Source organism: Pogonomyrmex barbatus, unplaced genomic scaffold, assembly GCF_055798465.1.
Source record: "Pogonomyrmex barbatus isolate J1 unplaced genomic scaffold, ASM5579846v1 scaffold2, whole genome shotgun sequence".
Classification (NCBI taxonomy): domain Eukaryota; kingdom Metazoa; phylum Arthropoda; class Insecta; order Hymenoptera; family Formicidae; genus Pogonomyrmex; species Pogonomyrmex barbatus.
In genome coordinates this window covers 24,305,845-24,328,710 of record NW_028297116.1, presented here as the reverse complement: position 1 = coordinate 24,328,710, position 22,866 = coordinate 24,305,845, and the positions used below count along the sequence as shown (strand labels likewise).

At 37.1% G+C, this 22,866-nt stretch overlaps 1 protein-coding gene and 3 pseudogenes across 1 annotated transcript; all 4 read left to right on the top strand.

The window, feature by feature from the left end:
- Positions 1-4,710: 4,710 nt before the first annotated feature.
- On the top strand, positions 4,711-7,668 carry LOC105430045 (uncharacterized). Its single transcript, XM_089076634.1, has one exon. It carries the CDS (start codon positions 4,852-4,854, stop codon positions 5,557-5,559), a length of 708 nt encoding a protein of 235 aa, XP_088932760.1. The 5' UTR covers positions 4,711-4,851; the 3' UTR covers positions 5,560-7,668.
- Positions 7,661-10,402, top strand: LOC148936808 (uncharacterized; annotated as a pseudogene).
- A 6,172-nt stretch (positions 10,403-16,574) lies between these two features.
- Positions 16,575-17,244, top strand: LOC148936807 (uncharacterized; annotated as a pseudogene).
- Positions 17,245-17,482: 238 nt separating this feature from the next.
- Positions 17,483-22,010, top strand: LOC148936806 (uncharacterized; annotated as a pseudogene).
- The last annotated feature ends 856 nt before the right edge of the window (positions 22,011-22,866 follow it).

The following is a 22,866-nucleotide window of genomic DNA, read 5'->3' as shown; positions in this document are numbered from 1 at the left end:
GCGTTACATCGAAGTGTTGCAAGATATCGTGCGCGCTTACACACTCGTCATTCGTCCATCAGGATGCAACCGGCGGCCGTTACGAGAAAAAATGCTCGCATGTCATGCGAAAATATAGAGCAGTAGGGGGAGAGAGAAGTGGGCGCCAAAAGTAATAAAACGAAAAGCTAATATTAACAATCTCGTTCGTGTCAGTAGAGCAAAAGCCACTTTCGAGAAAGGATACGAAGCGCGGTGGAGCGAGGAGATATTTCAAGTTTGTCTCCATTGGCGAAGACCCCGCGTGTACGAATTGTGTGATTTAGCGGGAGAACACATCGATGGGATTTTTTATGAACAAGAATTAGCACGAGTCGATAAAAATTTGGCGGAAGAAGAATTTATCGTCGAACGCGTGATAAAGAGCAGAGGACGCGGTGCTAATAAACAGCTGCTAGTTAGTTGGCGAGGATATCCCAATAAATTCGACAGTTGGATTCCCGCTTCGAGTTTAACTTTTCTTCAAGATGGAGGAGGAACAATTTTTCATGATTCTTCCGAGCAATAGCAGTAAGAAGTATTTTTCAGGAAATACATACTCTTCTTTCACACAATTACCTCACAGTATACATTTATTCGGAGAATGGGAAGTCGCGCTTAGCGAGATTCAATTTTCCTCCAGTTTTTTTCATGTACGTCAAAACGATAATAAAATTAGATTCGCCGATTTGAAGAGCGTAAAGGATAAGAAGAATGCTGATAAGTTTACGGTGAAAGAATCATACTTACGACCAGGTATTTATGAAAATAAAGAGGATCTTATTTACGCGATTAATAGAGAGTGTAGATTCGCATTTTACTTTCGAACTACAAAAAGGCTCCGGTGGTAATGTCCTCATAAGCATCGAATATGACGAAAACTGCACTTTCGTTCATTAACATTATAAACCTGCCTGCTAATATTTTTCAAATATTGGGAAAAATCAACATTAATGATACCAGCCTTTTTTACCATCACAAATTACCTAATTCCAATGATTTAACTCCATTTTTCAAACTCGATTTTATCATCGGTGACGGAGGACGCGTTATATCTTCCTGAATTATAGAACTCTGTAATCTATGGCACGGTATCCCCGATAAAATGTACGTTTATTGCGATATTTGCGAGCTTTACATAAGTGGCGAAGTCCGCTTCGAATCGTTCCAGTCGAAATACCCGACTGTAATTACTGTATGTACGGAACGAATCTGGTAAAATATTTCTCCACTCTGCGATATACTCTACTGCGTCAAACAAAATTCCGTAAAATTGAAATAGATATAAAAGATCATCGTGGAGAAAAAATACCATTCGTATCCGGAACACTGATAGTGACATTACACTTTAGACGTGTCCGTTAATTATCATTTGCGGTGGAAAGTCTACGGAGCTTTGAGAAAAAACTAATTTCGCATGAAATACGACGTAGTATTCCGAGTCTGCATTACGAAATGCAGAGCGGTGGTGGAGGTAGGGAAGGAGGAATTCTTCGAATTTTCGTCGGTTCAGCCTATCAGCGTGGTCATGGGATCGGAAGTTTCCTCGGAGGATTATTTAGAAGAATACTTCCTTACCTAAGCAGGGGAATGCGCGCAGTCGGAAAAAAAGCTTTACGCACCGGAATTGCCATGATAAAGGATGTTGAAAACAATCCGTTCAAGGAAGCAGTCAAAACGCGAGTCAAGGAATCGGGGGGAAATCTCAAGCGAAAAGTCAAAGAAAATATAAGTAACTTGATGAGGGGTGATCAGGATATAAAACATCCGCGAAAATACTTAGTTTCCTTTCGGAGGGCACGACGCACGCAACCGGTAAATCCGGGAGAAGCATGGTTCGTAAACGCAGACAAGTCGGTAAAAAAAAGAAATCATCGAAAATCGGCATGAAAAAAACGATTAAAAAAAAATCATCGAGGAGGAAAGCGGGAAAAAATAAAAAGGCAATGAAATATCGACGAAATAGCGGGAAAAAGCGCACCGTATTCGATGTTCGCTTAACCGACGTGAGTGCGGTTAAGGTAAATTTGAAGATATGTCCTTTCTTCATACTCACTCGAGCGAGTGTTTAAAGAGCGAGCTTTTAGTTTACCTCCTATCAATATCGAGAGTTCACAATGGGTTTATTACAAACCGATAACTTCGCTCGTGGATGATGCACCTATAGAATTCGTCGTATCCGGGTACGGAAGATTATCTATATCTCACGCATACCTTGCTAAGCCTTCGCGTACGAGTGGAAAGTTTACCCGATCCTGGAACATCGGCAGAAGGAGGAAACAAAGTAGGTCCTGTAAATCACCTATTACATTCGATGTTCAGATCGACGTGTACTTCAATAGCTACAATTACATTATTTAAAAACTAAAGTACTTAAAATTACATATATTATATTTACCTATCTATCGATACTTCTACTATTGCATTATTCCTCTTTACTCCTAATGTATGGCACTAGTGCTTTCTTGAAGCTACGCAGTCTTTTTTCCTTTTTATCTCATTTGACAAACTATTGTACATTTTAATCCCATCGTATAATAACATTTTCTGTACCTCTCTTGTTGTACATCTATTTATATGCTGTAAAAATCAGATTTTTATCTATTATGACGCTTAAATATTTAATTTCACTAACAACTTCCAATACTGTATTTTCTATCTTTACATTTATATTGCTTTCCGAAACTTTTTTTCTTATCCCTCTAACTAACATAACTTTGGTTTTGTTTACATTTAACTGTAATCTGTTAATCTTTAACCACTCTTGAATTTTTCCCATCTGCTCGTTATTATTTATTTTTTTACTTGAATACCCTGTTGTATATATTAGTGCATCATCTGCAAATAGTCTAATTTCACAATTGTCACAAATAACCCTAGATAAATCATTTATATAAATAGAAACAACAGTGGTCCTAATACTGATCCCTGTGGAACTCCCAGCAGCAATAGGATCTAATAATACTCTATTGAACTTTACTCTTTGTGTTGTGTTTTCCAAATAACTCTTAAACCAGTTTACTATCCCTTCTATTTCATACCATTTCATTTTCTCCATTAAAATTTCTATCTACTAACTCAAATGCTCTTCCTAAATCTAAAAATACAATTTTATCAACTTTCCCACACATTTCTTTCAGCTCAATATAATCCATTGTAGTGCAGTCTCACATGAATGCTTTGCCCTAAACCTTGATTGATACTCTTCTAATAAATTATTTCTCCCCAAATAGTATACCAATTGCCTGTAAACTATTATTTCTAGTATTTTCTCATAAATCGGTAAATCGGTAAACTTATTTATTGGTCTGAACTTTTCAATTTTTATCATTCTTATTTTTGATATAGGAACTACTGTTGCTTCTTTCCATTCGCTTGGAAATATTTCTTCCTCTAAAGATCTATTTAAAATATAAAATTTTTGAATCTGCAACTGTTACTACTCTTTTCATTATCTCCACAGTTATTCCCTCCTCTGTAGCACTTTTATTTTTTAGTTTATTTTCTAGTTTTCTAGTTAAACTACTTGATATAATTTATCCACATTAATTGCACTAAACGCTTCAAATTTACTTTCGGTAAATTTATTCGTTGTTATAACCATTATATAATTATCTTCTACAGTCATAAGTAAGCTATCTACAAAATATTTATTAAATACATTTGCCATATATATCATATATATTATTATCTTATATATATTATTATTATATATATTATTATTAAATACCACACTGAATCTCTTTGTATGTATTATCCCTACAAGAATTTCCCTTTAACAACTCCTTAAGTAAGCCATCCCCACATCTGTTTGGGATCTTTTTTATTTTTATCTAATTTTAATTCAAAGTAGTTTCTCTTAGCTTTTCTACATTCGTTAATCATCTTGTTTCTGAGTTGTCGAAATAATTCCCAATCATCATTACACTTACTAATTCGTGCTAAGCTTGTAAGTCCCATCTCTTTGCTTTATCATTCGACGAATCTCTTCAGAAAATCACTGTTTGAACTGCCAGCTATTTCTTAGAGTAATTTTCCTATGTGATGCAACCTCACCAAGGCATTTTACAATCTCATTTATTAAATTCGCCAGGACATTTACATTATTAGCCTCAATTGCATTTAGACTGCTATCAATTAATCTCATAAATTCATTTACATTCATTCTTTTATAATCTCTACACACAATCATTCTATTTTCTCTCTTTTCCACACTTACATTCCAGTATATAACAACTATTATATGATCCGTTATTTTTGGTTCGTGTTTTACTATCACTTGTACTTCTTCATTTGTAAAGACTAAATCAATTATCGTCTCTGAAATATTTACAATTCTTGTTGATTCATTAACCAATTGCTTTAAACCCATTTCATAAATTCATAATTCTCATTCTTCATAATTAACTTATTCTGACAGTTATTGACTTTCATATTTATATTAAAATCTCCCATTATAATGCTACCGGACTTCCGTTTCCGATCGTGTAGGATAGAGTCGGCGAATATTTGTAAGAGAGTGTGTGATGCGATAGTGAGAAGTGGAGTGAAGGAGAGAGAGTGTTTGTGCGGAGAGAGAGGGAAGGAGAGAGGGGAATGCATAGGAGTGGAGGGAATGTAGGGCGAAAGAGATTAAGGCGGAAAGAGGAAAGAAATAAGGGGATTGAGATTAGATAAGGGGTAAGGGGAGAAGAGTGGTGAGAGAGTTGGGAGAAAGGGAGCGGATGAGACGGAATAGTGAAAGTCACTAGTATAGAACTAGTGTCTTTAGTAGGTGGCGGCCGCAGAGGTAATAAGACAGAGAGCAGTGGGCATAAAATAGGTAAAGTAGTGATGGAGAAGACGTTGGCGAGAGTGGATAGAGAGAGAAGCGATAGCTTGGAGAAGAGTTTAGAGGAACAGACGAAGAGGAAAAGAGAAGTATTAGGAAATGATTCGGTAGATGAGGCGGAAATTTTTAAAAGAAGCAAGAAGTTGGGGAGATTGTCGATAGGAAAGGGAGGGAATGAGGAATTGAAAGAGTTAGTTAGGGAGTTGAAGGAAGAAGTGAAAGAGGGATTGAAAGAGGTGAAAGAAGAGATAAAGGAGATAGCGGATGCTCAAAAGGAAGCGGTGAGGATAGAAGTAGAGAAGATGAAAGAGAATCTGAAGATGAGAGAGAAGAGATGGAACAAAGAGAGGGAGGAGTTAAAAGAGAAGATTGAGAAGATGGAATGGGAGTTAGAGGGATTAAAGATAGAGAGGATAGAGGAAGGCAGAGGAAAGGAGAGGGAGGAAAGTAAAGAACGATGTAGGAAGAAGGAGGGAGGGGAGAAGGAATGGAGAAAGAGAGTAAGAAAGAGAGAAGATGTGAACAGAAGGGAGGGAGGAGAGAGAAAAAGGAATATTTTGTTGAAGGGATTGAAGAAAGGGGAGGGAGGACTGAAAGAAGAAGTGGAGGAGGTGAAGGTGGAAGAAATAAGGAAGATAGAAGCAGGTAGGAGGGAAAGGGGAAATATGGTGATTGTGAAAGTGGAAAGTGAGGAGGAGAAGAGAAGATAATGCAGAGTAAATGGAAGCTGAAGGGAAGGGATATATGAATAGAGGAGGATCTGACATGGAGTGAGAGGAGAATTAGATAGAAAGTAATGATAGAGGAGGCAAAAGGCAAAAGAGTGAGGTTAGGGCAGAAAGGAATTTGGATTGAAGGGGAATGGTGAGTATGGAATGAGGAGAAGGATGAATGAAGGGACGGGAGAGGGACAGGCTGGAGTGAGCGGAAAGATAAGGAAGAATAGAAAAAGGGGGAAGGAAAGAGGAAATGACAGGAGGAGGGGATACAGAACCAGAGGGAATAACTGGGGGAGGGGGTGAAGGTGAAAAGAAGGTGAAAAGAAGAGTAAAGAGTTGGTAGAGAAAGACAGGGGAAGAAGAAAATTGTATGGAGGGCAGAGAGAAGAGGAAGAGGATAAGAAGAAGACAATACAGACGGAATTAAGTATAGCATTTTGAAATGTGGCAAGTTTAGGAAATAAGGATAGAGATTTTTGGAGGGCTGGAGGGATGAGATGTAATGATGCTGATAGAAACGTGAGTGGAAGGGAAGGACTGAGAGAAATATAGAGAGAGATTGCCAGATGGATATGAATGAAGGATTCAGGAGGCGAAAAGGAGGAATAAAAAGGGAAGAGCGATGGGGGGAATGATTTTGGATATAAGGAAAGAGTTGGTGATGCGGGAAGAGGAAGATTCGAAAAAGATAAAACGGTCTCGCTTTCCCGCGCGAAGAGCGGTCAGTCGGTTACCAGGAGGGGGAAGCGAGGACGTTGGAGACAGAAATTCGCTTGTTGGGGTTAGACGTGAATTGGAATAAAGAAATAATGATTTATTCACTTAACAGGACGATAATGGATGGTGCATTGGAATGCACCGATCTTCGTGAATGGTTGTGGCCGTGGACGGACGAGACGGCGATCGGCGCGCGCGTATGGTTTAGAATAGAAATGAGGTATTGCTTCGGCGGTTGACGCGATACTGTTCGCTGCGCGAAATTCGGTGGCGCGGGGCGCGCGCGGCGGCGGCGGTGTCGCACGTGCTCGCCGCGGATCTTTAAATCGACGGTGATGTTAAAGCGCTGTCGCGAAGGTGAAGTATTCGCGAGGGCGTTTGACTGTTTAGGTCGGAGAACGGGTGGGCCCGTTCCCTGCCGAGAGCGCTCGGCTGACGGGGGATGTACCCCTCCCGTCTGTCTCAGTGAGTGCCGAGTGAACTCGGCCAGCAGGGGAGGGCTCCAGCTGTGTGCGAAGAAAGAGGCATCAGTGTCGAGTGTACTCGGCCGACCGGGGCGTACCCCGGTGCTCGGAAAGGAACGGTGGTATCGGGGAGAACCCCGATGCCCGGCAGTGAAATCTCGGGAACGGCGGAGTCGGATTGAGCGGACTCGACGCGCTGGGGAGACTCCAGCAGCTCTCGGCTTGCCGTGAGAGATTCGGAGATTCGGCCAGGCCAAGCGAACTTGGCGCGTTGGGGAGGGCCCCAACAAAACTCAGGCTTTCTACCAGGGTTCGGATACTCGCTTCCTTAAGACGTGCTCTCGGAAAACGAGCGAGGAACAGGAAAGAGCTTTCCTGTAGAGAGCGATCTTTTTATACCCGAGATCGACCTCGGTATTTTCGATCGGATCGGTCGGATTGGTCGATCTCGGGGTTAGCATTCCTCTCCCCAGGATCGGAAAAAAGGATCGGATATAATTGGTTTTTTGGGATTATAAGGAATAGGAGCGGGGGATGTTCAAGAGGAGGAATTCGGTGGTAACGGCGCGGTGCGGGGTTGGTCACGCGCTTGTTGACACGGTCGTGGCACGGTGCGGGATGCTCGCTCGCTTGCGTGGCGCGGCGTCGATGCGGCGCGGAACGCATCCACGCTCGGTGGTACGGCGCGTGGTGCGGCGTGGGGTGCGCTAGCGCTTGATGACGCGACGCGTGGCGCGGTGCGGGGGAATACCATGAAAATAGGTATATTTTCGTGGTATTCTTGCTTTGCTCCGACGCTTCGGAGTTCGCGAATTTACAGCGATTAAAAAAGGGAGACATAAATGCTTCTTGCAGCCACTGCCGCACTCCGCCTGTTGTTCAGCGGTTCCCGACGGATGGACGGTCGGGGGAAAATCGGAGGAGGAACGAAGCGGAGGGATGCGCTCCATTACAAAGATAGAAGGAATGATGATAGGAAAAGTGAAATATGATAAGGGGATTTTAAGGGTGGTGGGAATATATATAAATGAGGATGGAAAGAAAATTAAAGGAGATGAGGGAATGGATGGAGGGAAAGGAAGATGGAGGGACGATAATTGGGGAAGATTTTAACGCAAGAACGGGGAGAGAAGGAGACAGAATAAACTGGGAGGGGTGGGAGGAAGAAAGAAGGAATTCGAGAGATAGAAAGACGAATAGGGAAGGAAGAAGATTAGTGGAGTGGATTAAAGAAAGGGGTTGGTTTATTTTGAACGGAGGAATGAAAGGGGATGAGGAAGGGAATTGAACATATATATAGGAGAGAGGGGGGAATCGGTAATAGATTACGTAATCGTCTTAGCAGAGGAGGAAGTAATGGAGGAGGTAGCTCGCTTGGAGATAGGGGATCGGGTAGACTCGGACCATCATCCAGTGATGGTGTGGATGAAGGGAGGAGAATATAAGAGAAGAGATAGAGGAAGGATGAAGGGAAGAGTATGTAGAGGAATATGGGATGAGAAAGGAAGAGAAGCGTTTAAAGGGAGGTTGGGGAGAATGGAGCTAGCAGAGAGTAATATACAAGAGATAATAAAGGAGTTAGGGTGAAGGATAAGGAATACGTTGGAAAGACAGGAGGAGGAAAGAAAGGGGAAGAAGAAAAAAAGGAAAGGATGGTGGGATGAGGAGTGTGAAACGAAAAAGGGAAAGGTCAAGAAAGCGGTGAGGGAATGGAGGAAAGAACGTAGAGAGGGTCAGGAGTATAGGGGAGGAAAAGAGGGAATATAAGGAGCTGTGTGATAGGAAGAAGAGAAAGGAGAGTGAGAAGTAGGAAAGAGAAACAGAGGAAGTGAAAACGAAAAGACAGGTATGGAGGTTAGTAAATAAAGAAAGGAAAAAGTGGAAGAAGATAAAATAAATAGATGGGATATAGGAAGGGAGGCATATTTTAAGAATTTACTTGGGGGAGTAGGAAATAGAGTGATATGGGGAGAAAGGGGTGGAAGGAGAGCCGGAGAGGAGAGGGATATAGATAGAGGAGAGATACGTAGAGTGATTAGTGGACTAGGAAAGGACAGAAAGGCGATGGGAGTAAACGGAATTCCGAATGAGGTCTGGAGATATGGCGGAGAGGAGATCGAGAAATGGATTTGGGGGGTCTGTAATAGGATGTGGAGGGGGGAGGAGTGGTCGGAGGAGTGGAAGGAGGGAGTAATAGTGCCGATAGTAAAAAAGAGGTAGGGGGAAAGAGTGGAGAATTACAGGGGAGTAATAGTAATGCCGACTGTATAAAATATACGCGGCAGTGTTGGCGGAGAGGCTAAGGGAGGAAGTGGAGGAAAAGAGATTGATACCAGAGGTGGATACCACGAATCAGATAGGAGGAGATTAGTTTTAGGAAAGGGATGGGAACAGTTGATAATATTTACGTTTTGAACTACATAGTAAATAAGCAGATTGGGAAAAAGGGAGAGAAACTAGTAACATTGTTTGTAGACCTAAAAGCGGCCTTTGATTCGGTGAATAGAAGGGAACTGGCAAGAACGATGAGGGAGAGCGGGAATGAGGGAGAGGTTGGTGGAGAGAATAGAGGAGATTTTAAATGAGATTAGGAGCAGAGTAAGTTTGGGGGGACAAGTAGGGGAAGGTTTTTGGACGGCGAGAGGAGTGAGACAGTGATGCCCCCTAAATCCCATGTTATTCAACTTGTTAATGGCGGATTTAGAGGAGAAGTTAGGAAGGGTAAAATGGGAAGGGATAAAGTTGGGAGAGAGAAAGATATACTCTTTGACGTATGCGGACGACGTGGTGCTGATGGCGGAGGAGGAGGGAGTAATGAGGAGTATGATGGAAAGGTTGGAGAGATACTTGGAAGAGAAAGGATTGGAGTTGAACACAGAGGAGACGAAGATTTTAAGATTTAGGAAAGGTGAAAGGAGGATGAGTAAGATAGGATGGAAGTGGAAGGGAAAAAGAATTGAGGAAGTGAAGGAGTTTAAATACCTAGGATATAAGTTACAAAGAAATGGGGGGCAGGAAGCCCATGTGAGGGACAAGATAGCGAAAGCTGCGGTAATGGGGCAGGTATAGGGGATAAGAAAAAGAAGGTTCGGAAAGGTTACGAAGGGTGTGGCTCTTTAATAGGTTGATATGGACAGTGGTATGGTGTGGAAATTTGGGGCTAGAAGGAAAGAGAGGGAGTGGAAAGGATACAGGAGAAGTTTTTAAGATGGATTTTGGTGATAGAGGGAAGGACGCCGGGATATCTAGTGAGGGAGGAAACGAAGAGAGAGAAATTAAGGAGTAGAGCAAAGGGCATGGGGATTCGAGGAGAGGTTGAGAGGTTAGAAGGGAGGGGCAGCATATTGGCGCAGAGATGCGTACAAGAGATGAGGGAGAAGGGAGTAAAAGAGAGGGAGCTTGCGGGATGGGAGAGGGGGAGAGAGCAGTTTTTTGAGGAGAGAGGAATAAGTATAAAGGAATGGGAAAGGAAAAGGAGGAACGATGAGATAAAATTCGAGGAGCTAGAGGAAAAAGACAAGGAGATGCAAAGGGATGAGAGATGAGAAAGGATAGAGAATGCAAAATTTTGTACATGGTACAGGTTCGTAAAGGGGGAAGAGATACCAATGTATGGATTCGAAAAAGAATACATGTATATATGTATATTGTAATATATATATATATGTGTCATTATATTGTTGACGTGTTATTCTAAACACGTTATTTGCGATAAATATTATCACATGCCTCGGTGGTCGAAAGGATAAGATGCCTGCCCGGTAAGCAGGAGATCCAGGTTCGATTCCTGGCTGAGGTGGTATTTTTTCGCAAAATAATTGCGAGTTTTCACGACTGGTTCGTGGTCGGGCCCCGCCGTGACGCACACCCTCCCTTCTTATTCGGGGGCTCGAGCCATGCTTGATGCAATTTCTCCTGTTGTGCTCCAGGAGGATTATTTGTATATTTGCCAATGGCGTTGGAGGGTGTCGCCGCTGCGGTCCGACCTGCATCCATCGAGAGAGTAGGACCATCATCTCTCTGGAGTACCAAGTAGCTCTTAGTGGAGTAGTGAAGTAGATTCTACCGCTCCTACTTGCGAGATGGTGCACATAAGAAACGTCAGTCTCGACACGAAGGGGTGAAGTGCATTCGAGGGGGTGGGACCATCATCTCTCTGGAGTACCGGTCGTGGGGATTCGAAAAAGAATACATGTATATATGTATATTGTAATATATATATATATGTGTCATTGTATTGTTGACGTGTTATTCTAAACACGTTATTTGCGATAAATATCATCACATGCCTCGGTCGAAAGGATAAGATGCCTGCCCGGTAAGCAGGAGATCCAGGTTCGATTCCTGGCTGAGGTGGTATTTTTTCGCAAAATAATTGCGAGTTTTCACGACTGGTTCGTGGTCGGGCCCCGCCGTGACGCACACCCTCCCTTCTTATTTGGGTTTTCAAATCCGTTTTCGAATCCATTTGAAGAAGGGGTGGGGAGAGAATAGATGAAGAAGGATGACAAGATTTTGGTTGGGTAATGAGATGAGAGAAGGGAAATACTGGGAGGAAGAGGAAAAAAGATTTGCAGACTATGTGGAGGGGGAATAGAGACATGGAAACATATTTGGGAAGAATGTAGGACATGAAAAGAAGGAGGAGGAGGGAGCTGAAAGGTGGAAGGTATGTGGAAGAATTCTAAGAGAGGAAGGGGAGAGAGAGCTTTGGATGACGGAGATGGAGGGGGAAAGAGATAGAGGTGGAGAGGTGGGCGAGTGAGTGGATGAGAGAATGTGTGTGAGAATGGAAGAGGAAATGAAAATTGTAAACGGCGACGGAAGTCCGTAGGATAGGTAAGGGAGAGAGAGGAAGAGAGATGAACGGTAGGCAGGATAGGTGGATAAGATAGATAGATAGGCGAGGCGAAACACGGAGAGAGAAGTAGGGTAAAGCGAACGAGTAGGATAAGAAAATATATATACGAGATAGATTGAAAAGTTTTGAGCCTTAATATGAAGATGACGTTACTCATCAAAATCATTCTAGTATAATATTATATGCTATAATAGTATATGCTTTGAAAGACTTTTGTGAAAATTTCAACCATTTTAGACGTTCAGTTATTGTTTGACAGTTGTTTGTGTCACTCGATGTCAGTATTTTTGTAAAAATGGAAAAAATTGAATATCGTGCCGTGATTAAATTCTTACATTTGAAAGACAATACGCCTGCGCAAATTAAAATCGAGTTTAACGCTGTTTACGGGGACTCTGCCCCATCATTTGCCACCGTAAAAAGAGAGGCAGCTGAATTTAAACGTGGTCGTATCAGCTTGGTTGATGAGCGTTCGGGCAAAAACTGCGACCACCGCTGATAACGAAATTGTTCGAAAATGTTCATCAAATGGTACTGGACGACCATCGAATCAAGGTTAGAGAGATAGCAGAAGCTATGGGCATATCGAAAGAACGCGTTTGTTTGTATATATTGACTGAAGAATTGGATATGCGCAAGCTATCCGCGCGTTGGGTGCCGCGCTTGCTCACTTTGGATCAAAAACGAATTCGAATAAACATTTCTAAGGTCCTGTTGGAGCGAAACGAGTCAGATTTTTTGCGTCGATTCATAACTGTAGATGAAACTTCGATCCACTACACTCCAGAGACAAAAAAATAGTCAAAACAGTGGACTGCAAAGGGTGAATCTGCTCCAAAAAAGATGAAGACGATTCCATCAGCTGGGAAAGTAATGGCGACTGTTTTTTGGGATAGTCATGGAATTGTGTGTATCGACTATCTTGAAAAAGATAAAATAATAATGGGAGCGTTATGCATCATTACGCATCATTACTTGATAAGCTGAAGGCAGAAATTGCCAAAACAGCCGTATTTGAAAAAGGCATAACAACTCTTGAAGAAAAAAGTTTCTTTAACAATAAGTTGTTTTAATAATACTATATAAAAAAATATATATATATATTTCTAAAAGGCGTAACAACTTATTATTAAAGAAACTTTTTTCTTCAAGAAAAGAATTAAAGCTACAACAATTATAGAAAAAAATAAAAAAATATTACATGTTTGTTAGAAATATTTGTTTTTCAAATACATATAAAATAAATTTCGTATGTCAGCATATGTAGCATACAAAGGTCGCTCGATGAGTCAGGTAAATTTTTACGAGATAGCGCCACAATGAACTGTGTAGTATATGGCAGGAAGTAATACTATACAAACTGCCTCATACCAAATTTCAGCCAAAAGCGACGCTTAGTTTACATGTGACAGACGTTGGAAGTGCGCATGACAGCAGTTGTAAAAATGGTGAAAGACGAATTCCGTGCAGTGATTAAACATTTTTATTTGAAGAAGTGGACGGCTGCGCAGATTAAAGCCAAATTGGACGAAGTTCGCGGGGACTCTGCACCCGCGTTGAAGATTTATTTTTGGATTAATGAATTCAAAAGAGGCTAGACATCAATCAAAAATGAAATGCGCCCCGGACATCCAGTTGAAGTCACGCCAGAAATAATTGAAAAAATCTATCGTATCATCATGGAAGATCGCCGAATGAAGGTGCGTGACATAGCTGAGATTGTATCTCAGTAGATAGGATACATAATATCCTGCACAAAGAATTAGAAATGAAAAAAAGAAATGAAAAAGCTTTATGTGATGGGTGCCGCAATTGCGAACCATTGATCAAAAACGCATGCGAAAAGACATTTCGCAGCAGTGTTTGTCGATGCTTAAGCGCAATCCACAAGACTTTTGGCGTCGATTCGTGATCGTAGACGAGACTTGGATCCATCACTCGAGTCAAAACAACAGTCGAAGCAATGAACAGTGCCTGATGAATGTGTGCCGAAGAAGGCAAAGACTGTTTTGTCGGTCAGGAAGATAATGGCCACTGTTTTTGTGGGATTCCCAAGGAATCATCTTCACTACTTACAGAAGGGTCAAACAATCACAGGAGCATATTATTCTTCTCACTTCTGAATCGTTTATATGAAGAGCTGCAAACGAAACGGTCGAGATTGGCGCGCAAAAGGTCATCTTTCACCATAACAATGCTCCGGCTCACACCTCTACAGTCGCAATGGCAAAATTGCTTTCAAATTGCTGCCCCATCCATCCTATCCCCCATCCTGATTTAGTCTCTTGTGACTTCTTTCTATTCCCAAACTTTCCCAAACTTTCTATTCCCTCTCAAGAGCTGGCTTGGGAGAAAAAAATTTTCGTCTGATGAGGAGATCATCGCTGGATGCGTATTTTGAAGTCTTCGAGACTTCCTACTTTTCCGAAGGGATCAAAAAATTGGAACACCGCTGGACTAAGTGTGTAGAGCTCCAAAAAGATTATGTCAAAAAATGAAAATTTTCCGAAAAATAGGTGATTTTATTGCTTTTTTACCTGACTTATCGAACGACCCTCGTGGGGGTCGTTCGATAAGTCAGGTAAAAAAGCAATAAAATCACCTATTTTTCGGAAAATTTTCATTTTTTGACATAATCTTTTTGGAGCTCTACACACTTAGTCCAGCGGTGTTCCAATTTTTTGATCCCTTCGGACTTATCGAACGACCCTCGTGGGGGAATATGGGATTTTCATGCGTATGCGTGTTCCCTTACTTCATATGCATGCACATAAGTTTTATACATGTGTTTTGGGGCCATGTATTTGAGGCAAGTTAGCGATCTAGTATATATAAATGTCTATGGAGGAGAACAAAAAATATTTTCTTCTCTGATTGGTCGGTTATAGAATCATAACGACATTATGATGCACTGTAGATCCCGCATTAATATAGATGGTTTCGCGTTTTGGAAGTAATATATAAATTAGTTGACATTTCATATTGCTTCCAGTAAAAGTTTTTTTAGTGACAAATTGGTGTAAGTATCGCTTTGTCCTTATTATTCATTGAATGTCAAGGATTTTAATTATGGATGTAGTATACATGGACTCCGCATATGATCAGAAAAGTGAAGCTAACATATCGAGCTCCTTTGTTCTCCATTTCCTTTTGCGCGGACAAATGACGCAGTAAGAAAATCAGCCCCTTTATTCTCGCTGTCTTTCTAGATGTTGGCTTCACTCGATTAGACAACAGAACAAAGGGCGTTCGTTTTAATAAAGTTCGTTTTAATAAAATTAATAATAACATTGCAGTACAAGTTTTTAGTAACATAAATCGATGTAAGTATCGCTTTCCTTATTACTCATTGAATGTCAAGAATAAAATAACATTTGTATTGACTTATATTATTAATTTAAAAAGTTCAGAATTAAATAATAACGGAATCATTAATTAGAAATTGTATAATATAATCTTATAATAACTTTTAAACAGGAAATCAGGAAAAATTCAGGTAACTCTCTGTAAATCTTAGATTCGGATGCATCAACGTTATTTTAATAAGTGATATTTTATATTATATTATGTATTAAGTCTCACTTAAAGCCCAAATAATATTGGTGCAATCAGACCTTAGACGCTTTATGATTAATTTTAATTTAATTTGTAGTATATTGCTGTTCCATGCTTGTTAAAACTGATGATTGACTATTATATTTTTTATTCTTATAGAAAGAAAGAGACGTAGAGAGAGGGAGAGAGAGAGAGAGAGAGAGAGAGAGAGAGAAAACGAGGAAGAAAGATCGAGAACAAAATAAGGAAGAGACGGAGATAGGTATAAAAAGTAAAACTTAATAATAAAAAGTAATCTTAAAATAAAAAAATTTCATTAATTTGTAAGTTTCATTAATTTCATTAATTTGTAGTATAATTTAAAAGGTAATTGTTATGCTACGTCGTCTAGAATAATTTTAATTCTTATATTATTTGCAAAAAACAAATAAATTTCTTATAGAAAGAAACAGAAAGAGAGAAAAAGAAAGAGAGAGATAAAGAAAGAGGAAAAAAAAGATAGAGGGATAAAGAAAGAAATAAAAAAAGAGATATATTTAACAATTAATTCTTAGAATTCGAATACTACTTGTAAAAGATTCAATTTTTATGACGAAAAATACTTATAAGTAATATTTCGAATCTTGCAAGTACTTGTATACTGTTGGGAAAAATGCATTAACAAAAATCACAACGTTTCAAAACGTCTGCTTAAATTTTTGTGTTAAATTGACATATGATGAATGTGTTAAATAGAAATACTGATATTATGTTAATATTTTAATAAAAAAGAAATATAATCTCAATTTTAGTTTAAAATAAATTATGTATACATTTAACCCAAATTTTATGATAGAATAAATTTATTCAATACAAATGTAATATAATATATTTAATTTATTATATATTTAATTTATAGTATATTTTTAATTTATATAATGTGTAAAATTTATGCCATTTATTTGTTAAAAATTTTATTTCTTAAAGATTTATATTAATATTACGTTTTGTTTTCGTTAAATAAAATGGTATTTTACATTCTATTTATCAATAGAATGTTAGGTTTATAAATAATACATATTTTAATTTGAAAATAACTTTTTTTACAAATACATTGTACTTGCGAAATAATCGGTCCCGATTAATTAATTTTCATGATTTTCAGAAAGGTTCTGTCAAATTTCTTATTGTACAACGCCAACCGAACTATAGTGACTGTGGTGTTTTCGCTATAGCTTTTGCAATTTCATTATTATTTAATATTAAATTCGATAAAGTATGATCATAAATTAATGCATTCTCATTTGATAAAAATTCTTGAAACAAATGTAATTGAGTATTTTCCTCAAGATCCACAGAATGTTACTCAAAAAATACTTCCATTACCAGTAATCCATAGTACAAAAATGTCTGTACATTCAAAGAACTTTATGATTTTAATGCCTAAAGAAAAAGGTATCATTGTTCGCGGTGAATAATTGACAGATGTACTTATAGACCATTTCCAACATCTTTTACGAAGTTGTTCAGAATATATGCCTGTGGAAACATAGTGAATATAATTATCTGATATCATACAACCTATACAATAGATACCCATACAATAGATACGATAGATAAAAAACATATATAAATATTACATAGTTCATCTGAATGTTCATTAAATGGACATTGGGTATGTAGTTGATAAAAAAATATATTTATATATGATAAAAAAATATATTTATATATGATTCTTTAAATAATAAAATTTTACATAAACATCATGAACAATTTTTAAAAAAATTATTTCCAACATACGATTTTCAGAAACGTCCTGTCAAATTCTCTATTGTACAACGTCAACCGAACTATAGTGACTGTGGTGTTTTCGCTAGCTTTTGCAGTTTCATTATATTAAACCCGATTTATTATATTAAACCCGATAAAGTAAAATATAATCATAAGTTAATGCGTTCTCATTTGATAAAAATTCTTGAAACAAATGTAATTGAACATTTTCCTCAAAATTCACAGAATGTTGTTCAAAAAGTACTTCCGTTACCAGTAATACGAGCGAGAGAAGCTGAAGCGATTCGTTCGAACAATATGTCAATATGAAACGGAACAGCAGAAAGCGAATCGATTAAAAAAATATCGCGATGTTTATACTACTAAACAAGAATTAAATAAAATACAGTTAACGCTTCAAAATACAATAAAGGAAATACAGTTATCGCAAAGCATTTCTAAAGAAATACAATTATTAACGCAAATTAATAATATTCAAACTGAATAAAATAAAAATGAGTGTTCTCAATATAAAGATCAACATTTATATCCAGAGGTTTTATAGTTAATGCAAAGTGCTGCAAACAATGTTATGGAAGTACTAGTCAATAATGTTCAGACTGAAAGAAATATAATTGAATGTTCTCAGAAGGGAAATAAAAAAAATTTAGAAAATAATCTTACCAAAAAACATCATCAATACGAAGAGGATTTGAACAATCATACTATAAAGCCTCAGCGATATCAACAAGATTTAGAAAATAAACGTGCTAAAAAACGTTATTGATATTAACACGATTTAAAAAATAATCATGCTAAAAAACGTTTTACGAACAGAACTTAGAAAATAATTGTATTAAGCAAATGCATCGATACAAAAAGAATTTAGAAAATAATCGCGCAAAAAAAAACGAATACGTTATGTAAAAAATTTTCAGCACGAACGAAATAGACAAAAAGAAATAAATTATGACCGTTATATAATAAATGACATTATGAAAAAAAGAAATTGAAGTCCACTCTTATTAGAAATAATAATCGCGATGTTGCAAAAAATATTAGAAAATATGAAAAGTTTTGGTCACAAAATAATATTAAATTTCATAATCTTAAAGTTATTAAGGAGATTTATAATAAACTTGATATTAAAAATCAAACTGAAAAAACGATTAAAAGCCGAAAAAATCCTATGTTGTATGCACATTCGAGACAGTTATATCCGCAATATGTATAAAATGTTAGCTTTACTAAAAAAGAAATCAGAGGTATGCTTGACTCTTGCTATTAAATAATATAAAATAAAACAATTAGTGATAAATTAGGTGCATTTTGTGGCAAATCGAGGCATACAACTTCGTGAAAATTATTATTTTATTGATTCTATGTATTGTAACATTACTTTATCACAATTTGTGGACTTAAAAAGTTAAAATACAAATGTATTATTATTTGATGAAAGGACAAACAAACAAATCTTGATTATGCAATGAATTATGTAAAACCGATGATCCGCTTTTAATTGATCGTTATGAAACATACCTTCGAGCGATAAATACATTTACTTTCAAGAAAATATCGGAATTACAGAAAATTCATAAATGTACAATAAAAGAGAATTCGAAATTAGGCCACACACATATTTGTTACATAGATACAACTCTTTGCAAAGCAATGTTTCTTCCTGTTCAATTGTTATCTCTTCATTTTTCAAAAGTCAGATATTTTAAACGTTTAATTTATCATATAACTAATTTCTATAAAAAGATGTTAAATTTAGAGACAGCTTTAACTTCTGCTGATTTAGATATGTTAAATGAAATTATAACTTTGGCACAAAAAACAGCAAATCGTATGTACAAACATCAGTATACTGATAATGTTTTGGGTGATGAGGATATTATTTATAAATAGAAAAACGCATTTAAAGCTTTAATTAAGTGCTCCATGGACACACCTCGATAGGTTTGTGTATTATGTGAAAGACTTTGTTACAAAAGAAATGTATCCGAAATTAATAAATTTGAAACATAAATAAATATTCCAATTTGGAGAGATTTAATGTCGTATATAAAAGAACAAAATATTAATTCACAATATATATATGATTATTGCGAACGCAAATTCCGTAACGGATTAATGCCTGCGTATTACGTTTTAAATAATCTTATTGTTCATAATGTACTCGAAGTAATAGTATCTCTTAACACATTCGAAAAAATTCTCATACAAAGAGCTAAGGTATTTCAAACTGTTGTTAAAATGGGAACTGTAATTAACAAAAAATTGTCTCAAAGGCAAATGATACAAAAAGTAAAAGAACTTTTCGTTTAAACTTCCTTTACAAGAAACGTGAAACAAATTATGTAAGGATACCGATCCTTACTAATAAATGTAAATCATGAATTATACATTTTAGTTAGAAGTATTCCGACAAAATCCAAGATTATTTAGGAAGAAATGGTAAATGTTAAAAAAGTATTTGATGCTTTAATATGATAATGGGTAAGCGTAACAATCCTCTTTATCGTCATATTATACTGTCAGAAACTCACGATACATTATGTTTAAAGAAATTGAAATAATAGAATTTCAAATACAAGAAACGGAAAACAATGATGAATTTGTTTTGGATGATGATCACAAATTATTGAATCCAAAAGATACAATGAAAGAAACGAACAATAACGTTGAAACTGTTTTAAATAATCAGTACAAAGCAATATTAACTCAAATTGTTGATGACAGTGATGGTCATAATGATCAATATATCATTTATCCTTTATATGAATCCTTTATATGAAAAAAAAACACGTGAATCTGCTACCAATTTATATCAAATGTTAAAAATTCAAGATTTACCTTTAGATAACCGTGAAAAAGTTTTAGGTCCGTGTTTCCCAGATTTATATTCCTTTGATATTAATGGACAATGTCAACTAGACCGATTAAACTTCATGATCATAAATTTATCAAATGTCGTTTGAAATCTAAACATCCACAATATAGATTAAACCAACAATATTTATTTTATTTATTAAATAATGCGAATATGCGTCAATTAAATCGTGGTATTTATCATAAATTGAATATAACTAATTTGCGAGACCGGCTTCAGAATATTTAGAAGCATTGCAAAAAGATTTATTAGAATCTGATTTAAATACTATTTTTTCTACTTTAAGAAATACGGAACAATATTGGCGTAAACCAAGAAGTGATTTAAATTATATGACAACATTACGGTCCTGCAACATGATTTCTAACATTGAGTCCTAGCGAGTATATGTGGAATGAATTAGGCGAATATATTCGTGAAGTAAAAGGAGGCTAATGAGACTTCTTTATTTATCAGTGTTCTCATTGCTAGAGATCCTGTATCAACATCGAGATTTCTCGACAATAAGTTTCGAGCAATGCTTGATTTTATTTATTCCAAAGATTATCCGATTGGAGAAATAATACATTATTTTTGACAATGAGAATATTAAGATATTCAAGAGGTATTCAACATTTTCATTTATTACTTTAGGTTAAAAATTAAAATAAATTACTTTGCACCAATTATTGGTGAATCTTCTCCAGACGAAGTGTCTACATTTATTTTACAACATAAAACTTGTAAATTGTCGGATAAAAATGATTATATAATATCAAAATGCTTACAACTTCAAATTAAATTATACAAAACTGTATTTCTTTTTCAAATAGAAAGATATACATTAAATTATGAAAATTTATACATAATATATTAGGCATCAAACTAGGTATAAATAATAATATCTAAATAAGGGACATTTCCGAGATATTACGAATTTAGTTGATATTGTACAATTTATACGTATTTATACGATTTATACACACGAATATACACTATTTATGAACACATAATTTCAATCAAATATAAAAGATAAAGGATCCTTAAGGAAAATTTTAAGTTTTTAATATAATTATACTGATTTACTTCGTTTATTTTACGAAAAACTTAATATTTTATGAGATTGTTCATATAAATTGTCATATAGATTGTTCATATACTGTTAGTTAAAATAATCCAGATTCGGGTTTGGCGCGGACGTTTAATTGATAAAGCAGGCGGGAGAGCGTCCTGAACCGTGGTAGTTAGCGAGATTTAAGACAGATAGCAGAGCAGAGAAGCTTAAGCGCATGCGTGGAAAACAAAGGAGGAGAATAGCCCTCTTTCTGGTATAGCGGAGCCTAGAATGCGGATATCTTCCGGTTGTATCGAAGAAACATTGTTCGGCAATTAACTGTTCTTTTGCACGCTGTAATACTGTTATACATCATCTCTAATACATCATATTTTTCGAGTAAACACAGACTACACAGAGGTTATTTTTCCGCACGCCCTTCCCTCCGATTCCAAGAGGTTATGGGGTCCACGCACGTGGCGACACGCGGAAAACTGAAAATTGATTAAAATAAAAGAAGTAAAGAAGGAGGAAGGTGGCAATAAGCACAAGTGGAGAAAATCTGGATTGTGTGGAGAAACTTAAGGGAGGCTATCGGAAATTCCAGGTGGGAATAATTTTAAAAGCAAATAGACTCTATGAAACGGCATAACCTTTGATGGAAACGGTACAGTCTGAGTTATGGAAAAAAATGACGCGAAAGCACAAAGAATCATAGTCACAACAATAGATAAACAGCTGCTACATATTATGAGCTAGATTAGTTTTGAAATGGGGCAGACTAAAAACGATCTACGAAAGAGACTCGGAACAGCAAAAGTGCGCGTTGATGCAAAAGTTTTTTGAATACAAGCAAAAGAAACCTATTGATGTGACTACACATATAGCGGAACTTAAAAATCTAACCTATAGATTAAAGATGTTAGGCGAGAAAATTAACGATAACATGATCATCTCCAGATACTAACAACTTTGTCCGATAATTATAAATTCTTCACGAGTGCGTGGGAATCGGCACCAGTAGAAGAAAGGACATTGACAAATCTCACGGCAAAACTCTTGGTGGAAGAAACAAGAAGTAAGACAATGAATGACGAAGACCAGATAACGTTTAAAGCAGACGAGAGAAAGTGGGATCTTTCAGATGTGGAAAAAGGGGACACATAAGTCGCTCGTGCAGAACGGAAAACGGAACCGAAACAGTGAGTAAAAGAATTAAATGTTTCGCGTGCCAAAAAACAGGACATATTGCAAAAGATTGCAAAACGAAGATTAGAATGGGATGTAGAATATGTAAAAAGCAGAACCACTCTGAAAAACATTGTTTTTTCAGAACAAAGGGAAAGAATGAAAATAAAGAAGAAAACTATTAAATGTCCTTCCTAAGAGGAATCTAACTCCAAGAAATGGATCATAGACTCAGGGTCAACGTCGCACATGACGAATGACATAAAAATACTGAAGAAGACTGCAACTCTGCACAGAAGTACGAGTAGCGAAGAAGCAAGGATCCATGGAAGCCCGAGGGAAAGGAAAGGTGGATTTTCCGAACTGTGTGTTGAACAACGTATTCTACGTTCCCTGATTTGAAAAAAAACTTGTTCTCGATAAGTGCTATAACCCGAAAAGGAGGCAAAGTCCTGTTTGAAAGGGACAGAGTCTTGGTTACTAAAGACAATAAAATAGTTTTCCGAGAAAGGAAAAATGATTTAAGACTGTTGTAGCCAGATCTACAACCAATAATAAAAGTAGTCCGTATGGCAACAAAATTAGGCCGCATGAATCTCGAAAAGTTTTTCGAAAGACGACACAAATGTGTGACCGCCGAAATTGCGACCAGTCTTTCGAAAGTCTTTGGAAAGACTTGCGGAAAGACCGCAGAAATGTATCACGCGAGAACATTGCGAAAAGCCTATCAGCAAATTTCTAAATTTGATAATCAAACCAAGCGTAATATTGATCAATCAATATCACGCAACCGATCAGAATGCTGATCGGGCATCGATCAGACTATATAACCGGT

Bases quoted from the DNA above. Each gene is read 5' to 3' on its own strand.
- LOC105430045 (XM_089076634.1), top strand. From the start codon at position 4,852: ATGGAGAAGACGTTGGCGAGAGTGGATAGAGAGAGAAGCGATAGCTTG.